Raw genomic sequence first — 16,687 nt, 5'->3', positions numbered from 1 at the left:
TTTTATTTCTTTCACCGTTCTCGAATATATTTATCGTTTCGATTTTGTTTAGGTTTCGGATTAGCACCTTTTGGGAAGAAATTTAAATTAAAAATTTAAGATTTGTTTTTTTTTTGTAATAAATACTAAAATTACGGATTTTATAAAATTTTACTCTCTCTGCTCATTCATTTCTGTACACTTTCCTTTTCTGGATGTCTCATTCAATTCTATACATTTCAAACTTACCAAAAATAGTAAATTACATCCACTACTTTCTCCCACTACACTAACTTTATTCATTAAATATTAAATGGTTTCACCACTTTACCCAACTTTATACTTTTTACACTAAATTATATTTTTTTCTTTCTCTCTCATCCCACTATCTTAACAAAAGTAACATTACTTTATTATGTTTCTTGTCCTCCTGCCAAAACCCAACCATTTGTATATCCTGCCCAAACCATTTGTATACAAATGGCTGGGACGAAGGGAGTATTATATATTTTTTTGTAAAAGAATTATTTTAAATTGAATTCTTAAATTTGTTCACTTTAATTTTTTAAATAATATAAGAGTAAAGTGCATTTCGTGTACTTGCACTATAGCTGTCAGACCGCTTAGGATATTGATATTCAAATACTAGCACTTCTTATACCATGAATTCATATTTTTTACGGTTAGCATGTTTCCGTCAAATCCATCCAACTCTGTTACTCTTTGCGAGGGTATTCTTGGAAATTCCTTATCTCAACAGATTTATCATCAGCTGAGTATACACTACTATTTAACCTTCTTCCTCCTACTCATGGTCAATATACACACACACACACAAATGTATGTATACATAACACTCAATCCACAATCAAAAATATCAACAACCTAATCAACCTAGAATCTTTTTATCAATCTCGATATAACTCTTACTGAAATTCACACTATAACTCACAATCAACACTATAACTCTTACGCTCCTCAATTTGCCTTGCATAATCAACCAAATCCGAGTCCAATATCCTAATAGTTTCTTTCAACTCTCTAATCCCACTGCAACCTTCAACAATCCTCACATTCAACCCTTCTAACCGCTCTTGAGCTTCGAAAAATGAATTAGACCGTAACTCAAAAACATCTAAATACTACGCCAATTTCTCCTACAACACCAAATTCTCATTAGCACTCAAAAATGGACAAGCAACACGAAACATTCCCCCATCTTCCAACTCAAAAACTCCTTAAAATACAATGCAAGCACTTCTCGTAAACACACAACCAACGCCTCACCTTGACCACCACCTAATTATCAAATTCAACACTATTTTCCCTAATTCTATTTTATTGAATGTCATTAAACCGATTAAACTGCTCGAAAATCGACAACAAGTACGCCTCGAACTGCGATTTACTAATCTCCGGGCCAACTTTCAAAACATTAATCGATGCAAATTCGACAGAGGAAGGAGACCACCAGCTTGTCCACGTGGCATCAGAGTTAGATTGAGAATTGATGAGGATCGTCGAGAGGCTTTGCGTATCGGAGAGCGTTTTCGATAGCGAGTTGGATGAACCGAGCTTTTGAGAGAAGGATGAGGATGAATTTCTTGGGGATTTTTTGATTTGGTCGATTGAGAACCTTCCCTTCTCGGTCGATTGAGAACCTTCCCTTCCCGATGATTGGGAAGGTTGTGAATCCATCTCTCTATATGATCTGTGTATCATCAATATGTATGTGAAATGTATGAATATGAGAGACACAGAGAGAGAGACAGAGAGAGAGTGGAGAGAGAAAGATGAGAGAGATTGAGAGAGAGAGATTGAGGGAGAGAGGAGAGAGAGATGAATGTGTGTGTGAGTGTGAGGAATGTTGTTATGGTGTGTGATTTGGATCTAGGTATTGTCTTGGAAATATAAATATAGGTAGCCACCATATGTGTTTTTCTGCTACTACCCCTTACGTGTCTCTCATTCATTTCATTATTTGTTTAGAAAATATAAAGACTAATTTACCCACACGAAAATAGACGGAGTTAAGAAGATTTGACGGAATCACGCATTATGTAAGTAAATAGTAAAATCAGTATAGCAAGTGCTATTTTTTGAATGTTAGTATCTCAAGTAGTTTGACAGCTATAATGCAAGTACACTAAGTGCATTTTACTCATAATATAATTTAATAATAAATATATTAAAACATGTATATGTTTATAATTTTTTAAATAAATGTTGTTGGCTATGGGCCCAATAAGGCCCACTGAACGAAGGCACGTCGGAAGATCAAGCTATTGGGCCGAAGGTCGATCAGGCCCATAAGCCGAAGGCCCACTGAGAGCCTCAGGCCAAGGCCCATCTTCCTTCCCGAACGTTGGACAGCTGAAGGGACATAACGCCCCATTTTCACTCCTTCCTTAATGATGAGTACCGGATGAGCATTCATGACCTGGAATGGGTACAAAACCCCTTGGAAAGTAAGACAAAATAGAGACATTCTCTCTAAAACACTCTGCTTTTCTTGTATTTTCTACCCACTTTACAACCAGATTCTTATTCTCACACCGGAGATGAATCGGGGGCACAAACCCTCGCATTCTCTTCACTTTCAGGTTTAAGCAGAAGCTACCATCATGGAGGCCGAAGCCTGTTCATCCATCCGAAGGAATCTGGGCGTAACATTTGGCGCCGTCTGTGGGAACTACGAGAGTTACAAGCCGAGATAACAAGAGCATGACAGAAATAATTCCTGAGCATTCACCGCCACCTGGTTTTACCGATAAGGGGCAACCATCCACCGTAGTGGACGAAGATGGAGTCATCACATTAACTTCTGAAGAAGAAGCCTTGCTCCTAAAGATCCTGGAAGAAAAGGCCGCGAAGAAGGGCAAGGCCAAAAGTGACCAAGCAGAAAGGGATGCAGAGGCCCGCGCTAAGCGAAGAGAGGCTAATGCACTACGACTGAAGGCCCTGCAGCTTCAAAGAGAAGAAATTGAACTGCAAGAAAAGACCCTGCGCGAAGCATTGCAGGCCGACGAACAAGGAAGAACGAATAAGGATAGGAGATATCGAATGGCGCATGATGAAGAAGATGAGTATGACTTTGATTCGCATCCGCGAAGGAAGAGGACGAAACAGCCTCTCTCATCTGACTCGGACGAGGAGCTCGACGGATTTCGCCTCAAGCTCACTCGCCTTGAAAAGTCCTTGTTCAGTGATAGGAGGGCCGATAGAGAACTGGTCGTGACCCAAGAAATTGAACAGTATCGACCCCCTCTGGGTGAAGAAAGGCAATTCCCTAAGATGAGTGAGTTCAGCGGGAAGGGATACCCTGAGGACCACTGCGAAAAGTACGAGTTGCTAATGATTGGGATGGGTCATAATGATATTATGTTGTGTAAAATGTCCAAGACCTATATGAAGGGGTCAGCTTCGATGTGGTACAAATCCCTTAAGCCTAGGTCCATTGGATCTTACGAGCAGCTAAAGAGGAAGTTTCTAAAGTACTACTCGCACCTGTGCCGAAAAGCGAAGGACACTGAAGCCCTGGTCCACTGCAGATAGAGGGCGAATGAGGAGTTGGGGGATTATCTCGCTCGGTTTAAGGAGGAAGCTGGAATGGTTATTAATCTAGACAAGGTCAAAGCAATGAGCTTCTTGACGGTGGGGCTAGACCCCTATAAAGGTAAAAAGCTTCGCTCATCTCTTTACGATTTCCCCCCGAAATCCCTGAATGATATATATGTGAGGGGCGAGAACATTTGCCGAAAAATGGAAAGTATTGGGGGGTATAAGGACTCCCGAAGAGATGACCGATCGAAGCGAGCTGACAGATACGAAGGCTCAAGATCAGGCTCTGACCGAAGGGATGGTAGGAAAGAAGGAAAAAAAGAGATGGATCGAGGGGCTGAACGGCGACGAGATGGAGATTCGGCCGTATTCACCCCTTTGAATGCGCCAATCTCCAAGATTCTCCATAAAATAAAGGGCAAGCCTGGGTTCATGCGGCCGGCAAAAATGAAGGTCCCAAACCATAAGAAGAACCCCGACAAATACTGCGACTACCACAGGGATAAGGGGCATAATACTGACGAGTGCTATCACCTCAAAAGACTAATTGAGCGTATGATCAAAGACGGCGAACTTAATCAGTTCGTCCGAGATCTGAGAGACAGACCAGGGCCGAAGGAAAACCAGGAGGAAGATATAGAAGCCGAAGATCCGGAACGAAGGGATAGGATTAGGGGCGAAGTAAAAACTATATCTGGGGGCAGCATCCTAGATAAGGATAGCAAGACAGCCAAGAAAAAGTACGCCCGACAGGTATACAATCTCTATCAGTTCGGTCAGGCGAAGCCCCACATGCCCATGACCTTCAGCACTGAGGACTACGAGGACGTCATTCACCCACACGAAGATCCACTCATTATTAACCCTATCATTGGGCAGAATAAAATATGGAAGGTGATGATGGATACCGGAAGTTCAGCCAACATATTATTCCACAAAACCTACTGCAAGATAAATTTGGCTGGAGAACAGTTGGAGCCCTGCAATGAGGCTCCTCTTTACGCCATTGGAGGAAATCCCATACAGTTTGAGGGAACAATCACACTCCCTGTCCTCATGGGCAAGTTTCCATATACTGTTAAAAAGCCGGTGAAATTCTATGTGGTACAGATTGAGAGCCCATATAATACCATATTCGGAAGACCCTTCTTATCGACTTTTGAAGCGGTGGAATATATACCCCATCTTAAACTCAAGTTTTCAACCAAGAAAGGGATAGGAGAAATAAGAGGCGATAAAAAAAATGCCCGAATCATAATGTTGGAGGACCTAGAAAAGGATCAAGAATATGAAGGGCCGGACGAAACCGGGAATAAAAAGAGGGCCGAAGCCGAGCATAGTGGAAATCGTGAAATACTGAATATTGAGTTGGAAAAGTTTGGAGCGGATCTCTCAAGCCCGATCGTCGAACCCGCGGCGGAAATCGAAGAGGTAGAGCTGTATGCAGGCCATTCAGGGAAAATGGTTCGGATAGGGAAAAATATGGGGCAGATCTGAAGGAAAAGGTAACAGTTGTAATTCGGAAATACCATGATGTGTTCACCTGGGGGCCGGAAGACATGCCCGGTTTGTATCCCAATACGGCTAAGCACTGCTTGAATGTACAGCCTGAGGCCAAACCGATGAAGCAGAAGAAGAGGACATTCGCAGTCGAACGACAGAAGGTCATAGAAGCCGAAGTTAAAAAATTGTTGGAAGCCAAGTTCATTGAGGAAATTGAATACCCCGAATGGCTAGCCAATGTGGTGGTTGTCAAGAAATCAATGGGAAGTGGAGGATGTGCGTGGATTATACGGACCTCAATAAAGCATGTTTGAAGGACCACTACCCCTTGCCTAGCATCGACCAGCTGATAGACGCAACGGCAGGATACCAGGTACTTAGTTTTTTGGATGCTTTTTCTGGCTATCATCAAATTGCTATGAACGACAAGGATGTGCCCAAGACAGCATTCATAACTCCGAAGGGGACTTATGCTTATATTAAAATGCCCTTCGGACTAAAGAACGCTGGAGCCACATTCCAACGAATGGTAAACAAGGTCTTTAAAGAGCAGATCGGTCGGAATATGGAAGCATATGTGGATGACATGATTATAAAATCATTGTTCCAAGATCATGTTGAAGACTTGAAAGAGTGCTTCGAGACGCTCCGGAGAAATAACATTAGGATCAATCCGAACAAATGCACCTTCGGAGTCTCCAATGGCAAGTTCCTGGGCTACATGGTCAGCGCCCGGGGAATAGAGGCGAACCCTGAAAAGATCGAAGCAGTCATTAATATGGAAGCTTCTAAATACATCAGAGGCATCCAGAAGTTGATCGGCCGACTCGCCGCCCTTCGGCGTTTCATCTCCAGACTAGCCGAAAGGGCACTCCCTTTCTTCGTCGTGCTTAAGGGGTCAAAGAATTTTGAGTAGAGGCCCGAATGCCAGAGGGCATTCGAGGAAGTGAAAGAATACCTTACCAAGGCACCACTCCTAATGAGGCCTGATCCGAAGAAAACTCTCCAGCTTTACCTGGCTGTGTCTGACAGAACCCTAGGGGCGGTGCTTGTGAAAAACCATGAAGGCAATCAACACCCTATGTTTTATGTGTCCCATATCCTCAAGGATGTAGAGACGAGGTACCCCAATGCCGAAAAATTCGCATATGGGTTAGTTATGGCCTCCCGAAAATTGCGACATTACTTCCAAAGCCGAACGATTCAAGTTGTCACCAGTCAACCTCTGAAAAAGATTTTAACGAGGCCCGAAGCCTCGGGAAGAATAGTAGCATGGTCCATCAAACTCGAGGAGTTTGATCTCGAGTATGTCCCCAGAATGACGATCAAGGCCCAAGATCTGGCTGACTTTCTGGTCGATTGCACATTCTCGGGGTCGCAAGATCTTACCCCAGGCGAACAGCTCATTCGGACTCCTGGGAAATGGAGACTCTTTGTAGATGGGTCGGTAGCTGGGAAATAGTGTGGGGCCGGCTTAATACTTTCCAGCCCCGAAGGGTTCGAGATATGCCAGGCTATAAGATTCAACTTTCCTCTAATGAACAATGAAGCAGAGTACGAAGCACTCCTCGCTGGGATGGAGTTGGCCCGAAGCCTTGAAGCGAAGCACCTAAGGGCCTTTAGCAATTCTATGCTGGTTGTAAAGCACTTTTATGGAGAATATGAGCAAAGAGACCCCGGGATGAAGGCTTATGCCACCAAGGTAAAAGACGTTTCCCTGTCATTTGAAACTTTTGAGCTAAGTCAAATAGGCAGGGAGAGCAATAGACGGGCAGACGCCCTTTCCAGGCTAGCTTCGGCTGAGACGCAGAGCCTAACTGGTTCTATCTACCTCATCAAAGCCAAGACGCCTTCGATCAAAAAGAGAGATTATCTGGAAATACACCAAAGGAATAATTGCATGGCTCCCCTGAGGAAATTTCTGGAGAAAGGTATTCTACCTCTGGACCGAAGGGAGGCGCTAAAAATAAAGTACAGAACATCGAGCTACACTATCATTAATGGAAGAATATATCATCGATCAGTCAGTCAGCCCCTCCTTAGATGCCTAAACACCGAAGAACAACATCAGGCTCTTAAGACAGTGCACGAAGGAATTTGCGGTGAGCATCTGGCTGGTCGGTCCCTCGCCTTCAAAATCCTTCGCGAGGGATTCTTCTGGCCAACCTTGAAGGCCGATGCCAGCGAGTATGCCAAGAAGTGTGTACAATGCCAGTTGTTCGCCACTGTTCCGAGGCAACCCCTAGAAGAAATGACTTTCGTTCTAAGTCCCATTTCGTTCGCCGTGTGGGCCGTGGACATAGTTGGAGTTCTCCCAACTAGCACGAAGCAAACAAGATACTGCATAATTTCCATCAACTACATAACCAAGTGGGTCGAAGCCCGACCATTGTCGGTGATAACCGAAAAAGCAGCAAAGAAGTTCTTCCTAGAGTAGATTATCCTCCGATTCGGGATTCCAAAGATTTGCATCTCTGATAATGGGACTCGGTTTATTGGAAACAAGTTTCGTAAGTTCCTGCACCACTTCGGAATCGAACAAATATTTAGCTCAGTCGCCCATCCGCAAGGAAATGGGGCAATTGAAGCGGCAAACAAAGTGATCTTTTGAGGTATCAAGAAGAGGCTGGGCAAGGCTAAAGGAAGATGGTCAGAAGAACTCCCTTGGATCTTGTGGGCCTACCGAACGACCCCTAGGACTTGAACAAGGAAAACTCCTTTCAGAATGGCCTATGGGACTGAAGCCCTAGTTCCAGTCAAAATGGGATTGGAATCATACCGAACTGAGGTCTACAACATGGAAACTAACATCTTTGGACTAAGGGCGAACGTGAACTTATTGGAGGAAGAAAGAGAAGCTGCCACCAAAGGAACATGAAATACTTGCTATAGGCAGCCCAACATTATGACTCCAACATTAAGAAGAGGTCGTTCGGAGTAGGGGACCTAGTCCTAAGGGAGATGGCTGCTTTTATTCCCACCAAACAAGGAAAGCTTCAGCCTAACTGGGAAGGGCCTTATAAGGTGATTGAAGTCGTTCGCCCAGGAACATACAAGCTTGAAATATTAACAGGCGAAGCAATTAAAAACACCTGGCACACCAGTCGCCTTCGGAAGTTTTATCAGTACGAAATTTCCTTTTAAAGTCAATTTGTACTTTGAGTTCTATATATGAAAAGTGTAAGAAGTTTAATCATAAATGAAACTGCACTTTGTCAAAATTATCTTTATTAAATACCAAATATTTGGCCGACGAAGTATTATCTAGGGGCGATCCAAAAGAAGATAAACCCTTCGGCCAACAAATTCGTTTGATTTATGAATGAAGAATGAATGGATAAGAATCTAGGGGCAATCCCACTAAAATAAAACATTCTTCGCTCCACCATTATTATTTAATTTACAATAAATCCACGGTCAGGACGAAGAAAGAGTCTTTAGGGGCGATCCTGAGATAAGACCTTCTCCTTCGTACTTCCCTTATTGTTTAAAAATAATAAAGAAGGGCAACGAAGATCTGGTCTAGGGGCAATCCAAAAGAAGACCAGCCCTTCCTTCTCCCAATATATACTTTTAAAAGTCTTAACAGCCCGAAGCCACCTTCGGCCTTTAACACTCGGGGCCGTAAGAGGTAGTAAGGTATTAAAATCGCTAGGCGAATGATAAAGCCGAAGATGCGATTAATATTCATTTTATTACGATTGTTAAGGCAAACGATAAAGCCGAAGATACAATTCATTTTATTAAAATTGTTAAGGCGAATGAATAAAGCCGAAGATGCGATTCATTTTATTACGATTGTTAAGGCAAACGATAAAGCCAAAGATACAATTCGTTTTATTAAAATTGCTACGGCGAATAAATAAAGTCAAATATGCGATTCATTTTATTACGATTGTTAAGGCAAACGATAAAGCCGAAGATATAATCCGTTTTATTAAAATTGCTAAGGCGAATGAATAAAGCCGAAGATGCGATTTATTATTACAATTGTTAAGGCAAACGATAAAGCCGAAGATATAATTCATTTTATTAAAATCTCTAAGGCAAATGACAGCTGAATACGCGGCTAAAATAAAAGACAGAAACAATGCTAACAAAAGATTAAAGATGCATTAAAATATAAAAGCCCGAAGGCTAGTTAAATTACAAAAGTTCGAAGGCAGGAGTATCAATTACAAAAAATGAAATTATAAGTAAAGAAGATGAACGAAGGAAGCCGCTGCAAGAGTTGGGTATGACCATGAAAACATCAACGGTAAACTTCGCAACAAGATCATCTTAAGTCATGTCAAGCACCTCAGTGCTGGAGGCTTAGACCTGAGGGTCTTCGTCCGAGAGCTTTTCGTCTTCACCGGAGGAGACAAAAGGGGCTTCAACTGCTGGCCAGCCGATAGGATCCTCCAGGCTATCATCCAGCACCTGCTTATAATCCTAGTTAAGGCTGTGAGCCTTCTCCAAGACATAGTCAGCGCTTAACTGGAAGCAGCGCTCTTCCGTCAGGTTCAACTGTTTTTTCGTCTTCCGAAGCTCCTTGCGGGACTTCTTCAGCTGGATATTCCGGTGGGCAATCCTCCGATTCGCCTTCCCAAGGGCCTCCTCCAGCCTGGCTCTGTCTCCCTTCAGCGTGGTGGCTTGACCGTCCAGCACCTCGTTTTGGGTTTTCACCCTCCCGAGTTCCTCCTCGGCCGTCGTGGCCCTCCTTTCCAGCTCCTTCACCTCGACCATCCGAGTCTCCATGTCCCGAACTTTATCCTCCACGTCCGCATCCCAAGGAGCAGCCTGCAAGAAATACACAAGGCAAAATGTCAAACGAAAGAACAATATACCGAAGGGAAAAAGGTGAACTAAAACAAATACGTACCAGGGACAAAAAGGACAGAAGCTCAGTACAAGCCTCGGTCGGAGAAGCCGAAGTAAAGGTCGGAAAATCGGCAGGGACTTGGAGGCCGTGGCACAAATTCGAAGCCATCTCCTTTGTAGACTGCCTCGCCGGGTAAATATTGTGGTCGGACGTCAGCACACCCCATCCGAGAGGATTGGACTGAACGACCCCCTCCCGGCTACAGGTCCTCTTAGAGGGGTTCCCCTCCCTCACAACCTCCAGCTCATCCTTCTCGTCCCCTCCGGAAGCAGCTGGGACTTGGCGAAGCGGCGAGACCCTCTCAGCCTCGGGCCTCTCCTCCGTCTCCTCGGAGGGATTCAGCGCGGTTCTTCCTTCAGCAGCCTTCTTCTTCGCCGCCGCCTCCGCGGCCCTCTTCTCGGCCGCCCTGGCCTTCTTTCTCTCAATCAGGGCCTCTTTGGAAGACACTGAAAAAACAAGGCAAAATACGTCAGACCCATAAAGAAGACAGATTGAAGGAAAATATGAATGAACGAAAGAAAGCTACTACACAAATAATAAAATCAAAACTACGATAGATTAAGGAGAAGTTTGTTACCCCCACCCCCACAAACTTAGCAGCTAGTCTCTATCCCAAAATTCTTCGGGACCCAGCTTGCTCACGCGGACATCTACCAGGGCCGCATAGTCCTCTTTCTCCCTCTTTGTTAAACTCGGCGCGAGGAGCAGCGAAGGATTCACATCCCGCCAGACGGACATTGGGGCCAGCCTCCGCCCACTCATGAAGCACCAGTGAGTGTGGGTATTCTTATTGCTGGAGTTAGTGGTCGTCCAATCCGCCCGATCAGCCCGACGGGCGATGGTATAAAACCCCGGGCTCTTCGGCTTCCTTCGGAAGTCGTAGTGCCACTAGAATAGCCTCGGAGTAGGAGTGATTCCGGCGTGGAGGCACCTATTCTCGAAGCAGTTAATATGGATGAACCCGTCAGGGTCCATCTGCCCCAGGGCGATCCCCATTTATTTGAAGAGGTGTTTCACTATCTTCAGCGTCGGCACTTGGAAGCCGCACTTGAACGCCGCCTCCGAAATCCCGAGGGCACAGTACTCCGGGAGTATCGTAAATCCGTTCATTCTTCTTGGGGGCGTAGAGCCAGAAGAAGTTTTGAGGGTCGAAGAAATCAGAATACATCTAAATTATCCTCTCTTTCGACAGCTCCGACCGGTTGTTCGCCGCCGGATAATTCGCCGCAGAGCCGAAGAGATCCCGACCCGTTCTCTTCGGGCGAATGGAAGATGTTCCCGACAAACTGCTTGACCTTGGGTCCCAAGTCTCTGGAGGGTGATTCGCTCGGTCCATGTCCCTGTATTCGGAAAGAGAGAGACATTAGTCCATGTACTCAGGACAAGACAAAAGAAAAATAAAAAGGATAAATAGTCGAGTACATATCCTAGAACCGAGCGAACAAAAAAAGAATATGGAGTCGGCTCCCGAAGGATGTTCCAAAAGGCAAGTTTCCCGAAGGAAGTTCTTGCCCCCAGAAACCCTTCGCCTGCCATCTTTAAACTCCAAACCGCATATCTACACCCTGGGTCGACTCCTGAAGGACGTTCTTAAGCCAAGAACCCCTCGAAAAGAGTTCTTGGCTAAAAAACACCTCGCATGCCATCTTTAAACCCATGGGGCGCTCCTGCAACTAACAAAACCCAGAAAACTCCTATTACCTACCCAGGAATGCCCCATAAACCAAAATACCCCAAAACACAACAACAAAACACACTTAAAAGCCCAGGAAAAAGACCACTAGACTTGCATGCATAAACCGTAAAACTCAAAAACTTGCATGAAAATATAAGGAACACTGAAAAAAGAAAGGGGACTTATTGATTTGAAGATGCTCTTGGATTGAGATGGGGTAATCTGGAAAAGTTGAGTTATTGTTGCCCGTGATTAGAGAACTCGACGACGTTTGTTGAGAAACTGGAAGTGTTAAAAAGAAGAAGAAATGCACAAATGGATCTTATATAGGCGCCCAAAATGAATTCAGAATGACGACGTTTGGGGTTTTTTAAAATAGACGTCCCAGATTGAAACGATTGAGATTCAATGTCTGAGATTGAGCCATGAAATGACGTGCCAACAGCTGTCACTTTAATGCACTACAAGTTCTCACAAGCTTGCCACATGTACGAACGAAGATCGAGTCGAAACAGAAGCAGTCACCCTAGGATTTCTTCGCCCCAATAAGGGCCAGACCTAGTGTCCATCGGCCCGACTAAGGCCCACCTGAAGGACATGGACATGTTGGTTATGGGCCCAATAAGACCCACTGAACGAAGGCCCTTCGGAAGATCAAGCTATTGGGCCGAAGGTCGATCGGGCCCATAAGCCAAAGGCCCACTGAAAGCCTCAGGCCAAGGCCCATCTTTCTTCCCGAACGTTGGACGGCTGAAGGGACATAACGCCCCCTGTTTACTCCCTCCTTAATGATGAGTAACGGATGAGCATTCATGACCTGGAATGGGTATAAAACCCCTTGGAAAGTAAGACAAAATAGAGACATTCTCTCTAAAACACTCTGCTTTTCTTGTATTTTCTACCCACTTTACAACCAGATTCTTATTCTCACACTGGAGGTGAATCGGGGGCACAAACCCTCACATTCCCTTCACTTTCAGGTCTAATCAGAAGCTACCATCACGGAGGCCGAAGCCAGTTCATCCATCCGAAGGAATCTGGGCGTAACAAATGTATTTAAAAAAGATAATATAACTGAATAAATGATATAGTTTTATTCATTTTTTATGTGTTGTTGTGGAATAAAAACTAGAGTGCGTTAGTAATTAATGTTAGGGTTTGTGAGCTTTGAGTTTTAATGGTTGCTCTCGCATTCAGGACTATTGATCATTACAAGATGCATATGTATTTTCTATGTGGGAGAGAATCAATCCAAAAACGTATTTCTAGGTTGAGGGGTAGAGCTCCTTATATAGCGGTGAGTCTAGGGTTAGACTTATGTTGGGAGACTTGGTGGACAAGTCTCCAACTTAGATGGTAATTAGGAATCCTATAAGGGAAGGAACTCCAGAACCTTCTGCGTCGGATTTTGAGGCCATTTTGGACTAATGTCTCTGCTCTTCCAACCGTATTGGGCCTAGTACGTGAACAATTTATGTTCGTGGATCTTGATGACCTCTACTGGTGGGCCTTGTCTACATGGGTCGTCCTAAATCTGCTACGAGCTCGGACCAGACGCAGACATGTATGTAGTGAACTTCAGACAAGAAGTCCAAGTGTAATTAATGTCTTTATGATGTATTTTATATCAATATCATTTGCCCCCAACTTCCGTGAACACTGCTCGAGTTTTCATGAAAGTTATAATGGTCTTTTCGCGACTTGGGGTTCTTTTGTCCCTTCTCGGGTATCGGTCCTTCATGGATGTAGGTCCTTCATGGGTATCGACCTTTCATGGGTATCATCCCTAATGGGTATCGCCATTTTATCGTAAAGTGTGGAGCGACTGACACATTTACAATAACTTATTAGTGTGAGTATTCACACCTAAGGCATTTGCACATGCTATGTGGATAGTGTTTAACACTAAACTGTTCTAATCGGGACTAAAAAGCGAGCATTTATCACCCATTAACCTTTGACAAGTTTAATTATAGGATGAAAGATGCTAACAGGCCCTATTCAGGGCTAATCGGGGCTAATTTCCATGTACAAGCTTCTACTAGGCTTAAAAGAGCCTAATTTTAAGCTAGACTGCACTAATTGACCTTAATCAAGGCTAATTTGTTTTAATCAGGACTAATCAGCATGTATAAGACACTAATTATCCCTAATTCACACCAATCACGTGAGTGAATAGGTTTAACTGCCCTAATCGGGACTAATTTCATCACACGAGTCACTAATTTCCCCTGATTCGGGTTAATTACGCGTAATATACACTAATCGGCCCTAAAATTCACTAATTGGGCCTAAACAGGGCTTAATCTTAAAATCCTGAAAATTTTAAAAAAAAACAATTTTTTTTCTATTTTTCCTTGTTTTTGTAAAAAAATTCAAAAAAATTCGCAGGGGGGTCGTCAGGGCTATGCAGGACCTACTGCAGGAAGTCCTGCTTAGCCACATGGCCTCTTTTGTGGCTTGCTTGACCACATGAGGTCGGTCACCTCCTTATCGGCTAGGGGCAGGTCCTCCTCCGTTCCTAGTTGGGAACTTCAGTACTATGTGGTAGGTTAAAGGCACAGCCTTAAACGCATGAATCCTTGTTCTACCCATGATGACATTGTAAGTAGAGGCTGCTTTAACAACCAAAAAGTTCAACATCTGTGTGGCCTCCCTGGGCTCTTCCCCGATAGTTACATGAAGTTGTATTGCTCCTTCGACTTTGCATTCCACGTGGTTAAACTCGTAAATGGGTGTGTCAGATGGAGTTAGTTGAAAATCATTATAGCCGATCCTTGTGAATGTGTCGTGGAAAAGAATATTCACGGAAGCTCCATTATCCACTAGGACCCTCATAACATGATATTTTCCAATTACCGGAGTGACAACCAGAGGACCCTCATAACCGAAGCTCCATTGAAGACCCGAAAATCATATATGTTCTACAACTAAATATTATGGACTTAAATTGTGAATTTTTAAAATATAATTAATAAAAAAAATATATTTTACAGTATTTTCATGCAATATTTTACTTGCATAATATATAGGGTCTCCCAGTTACTAATGAAATGATACTTTCCATAAAATTTAACTCTATAGTTTAGTTATTAATATTCAAATGCTTTATATTCATTTATTTATATGATTTAAGGGTTAAAAATTAATTTTGATTTGGTAATTACTGAAAATAAAATTGTTATGGATTAACAACAGGGTATATTAATTGTTCTACTTACTACGAGGGTTCGTGAGTTTCGAGACTCGATTTGACTGCTCTTATGTCTCGTGACTCGATCTGCCTTAACAAGATGCCTACGTGCCAAATATCAAGTCAAAAACGTAGTTCTGATTGGTAGGGGTGAGACCCCTTATATAGGTGTTGGTAGTCCTTGAATTGGACTAGAGTTGGGAGACTTGGTGGACAAGTATCTGAATTAGAACGGACTTTGGAGTCTTAGGAAGTAGGAAACTAATTTTTTATCCTATTAGGTCCCTTGGAGGCTAATCTACAAGAATTTATATCCTCATTAGGACTCATCTTAACAGCTGATTTATCCCTTATTTAATTAATTACGAAATTAATTAATATTCAGGGTTTTGGGCCTCTTCTAATGGGCTTAACAGCCAACCCAATTCTAATACAATTAATGCGAAATTAATTACGCAATCAGGGTTTATTTTATTCCCAATTAAAAATATTGATTGTCAAATACTTCATCCTAAATTATCTGTTTTGTTTAACTTTTGTAATCAAATTAACTCAACTTTAACTTCAAATTCCATATAATATATAACTGAAAAGATTATAAAAATTATATCATTAGAAAATGTATCTATTCTACTCTATTACGGTTTTCAATTTCTAAAAATGACATACTAATGATTTTAAGTTGACTCTCAAAGTTGAATCAATTAAAAAATTAAAAATTAAAACAATGGATAAATTGAGATGAATGAAGTGTTCTAAAATTCGGGAGTACTTGGACGAGTACTCATAACTCGTTTTTTTTACTTGACTCGGGTCAAACTTGGATTACTCGGAAAAAACTCGGTTTTGAAGATTTTTTTTGGAAAAAAGAGTAATGTTCACTAAAAATAACTCGTAAATTGGTATTAATTTGTAACAAATAAATATAACTTTTAAGTATTTTCAGTGTTAAAATGATTGTAAAATGCTAGTCAAAATAAAAAGAAATAGTTATATTCATATCATTTATAAAATATTACGAGTTAAATTCATACTAAATTAAAATTATGGTCATTTAAAATTTTCGATTTTTGTATCGAGTACTCTTTAAAGATACTCGAAAAGATAATTAAGTATATTATATATAATTTATTTATAAAATGTTTTAAGCTAAATAAATACTAAATTAAAATTAGTATTTTATTTCATCCAAATTTTTAATCGAGTACTTTTTTCGAGTGCTCCCCGCGAGTACTCATTACTAGATAATTTCGCCAAGTCGAATAGAATACCTACTTTTAGAACACTCTTTAAGGGATTATACATTACTATTAGATTTCAAAAACACTGTAGAAGAAAACGAAAAGTAGAAGCAAATTTAAGGATTTTGTTCACTACAGAACCAGAATTTTAGTTTGGAAAAATACTACTGTTTTTTAATTTTATTTTAGACAAATTATCGAAAATACTAATTTCTATAGTATAAAAAATATTATTTTTTTTAATTTATTTGCAATTTTTTTATATTTTGAAAACATTTACAAAAAATGAAAATAAGTTAACAATCCTAAAACAACCAAATATACAATTTCTTTTATATTTTCTAAAATATAACATAATTTTTTTTTGGTTGCATTCGAAAGTGGACATGATTACATTCGAGTTCTAATTACATTTGGTTGTGCACCGAGAAGCAATTGAAAAATCGTAAGTTTACAAATTAAACTTTAAAAATGTATTTTTACAAAATTAATTTTAAAAAATCGTATTTTTAAACAAAACCTCTTATTTTGTGAAATCTAAGAGATTCTATTTAAGAGGTTGGGCTTTCTTAAATTTCTGTCTAAGAGGAGGTTTTCCATCGTATTATTTATCTAAGAACTCAAACATATATACCTGCAGCGAAAAAAGGAAAATTAGGAAAGAAACAAGG

At 41.7% G+C, this 16,687-nt stretch overlaps 2 protein-coding genes across 2 annotated transcripts; one reads left to right on the top strand and one right to left on the bottom strand.

Moving 5' to 3' along the window:
* Window positions 1-6,580: 6,580 nt before the first annotated feature.
* Window positions 6,581-7,480, top strand: LOC141691594 (uncharacterized). The gene has a single exon (XM_074496366.1). It carries the CDS (start codon window positions 6,581-6,583, stop codon window positions 7,478-7,480), a length of 900 nt encoding a protein of 299 aa, XP_074352467.1.
* Window positions 7,481-14,072: 6,592 nt separating this feature from the next.
* LOC141691587 (uncharacterized) lies at window positions 14,073-14,420 on the bottom strand. The gene has a single exon (XM_074496358.1). It carries the CDS (start codon window positions 14,418-14,420, stop codon window positions 14,073-14,075), a length of 348 nt encoding a protein of 115 aa, XP_074352459.1.
* Between the last annotated feature and the right edge of the window lie 2,267 nt (window positions 14,421-16,687).

The sequence above is a fragment of the Apium graveolens genome, chromosome 2 (assembly GCF_009905375.1).
Source record: "Apium graveolens cultivar Ventura chromosome 2, ASM990537v1, whole genome shotgun sequence".
Lineage (NCBI taxonomy): Eukaryota > Viridiplantae > Streptophyta > Magnoliopsida > Apiales > Apiaceae > Apium > Apium graveolens.
Note: the sequence above shows the minus strand (reverse complement) of the source record. Positions and strands in the feature narration are given on the sequence as shown.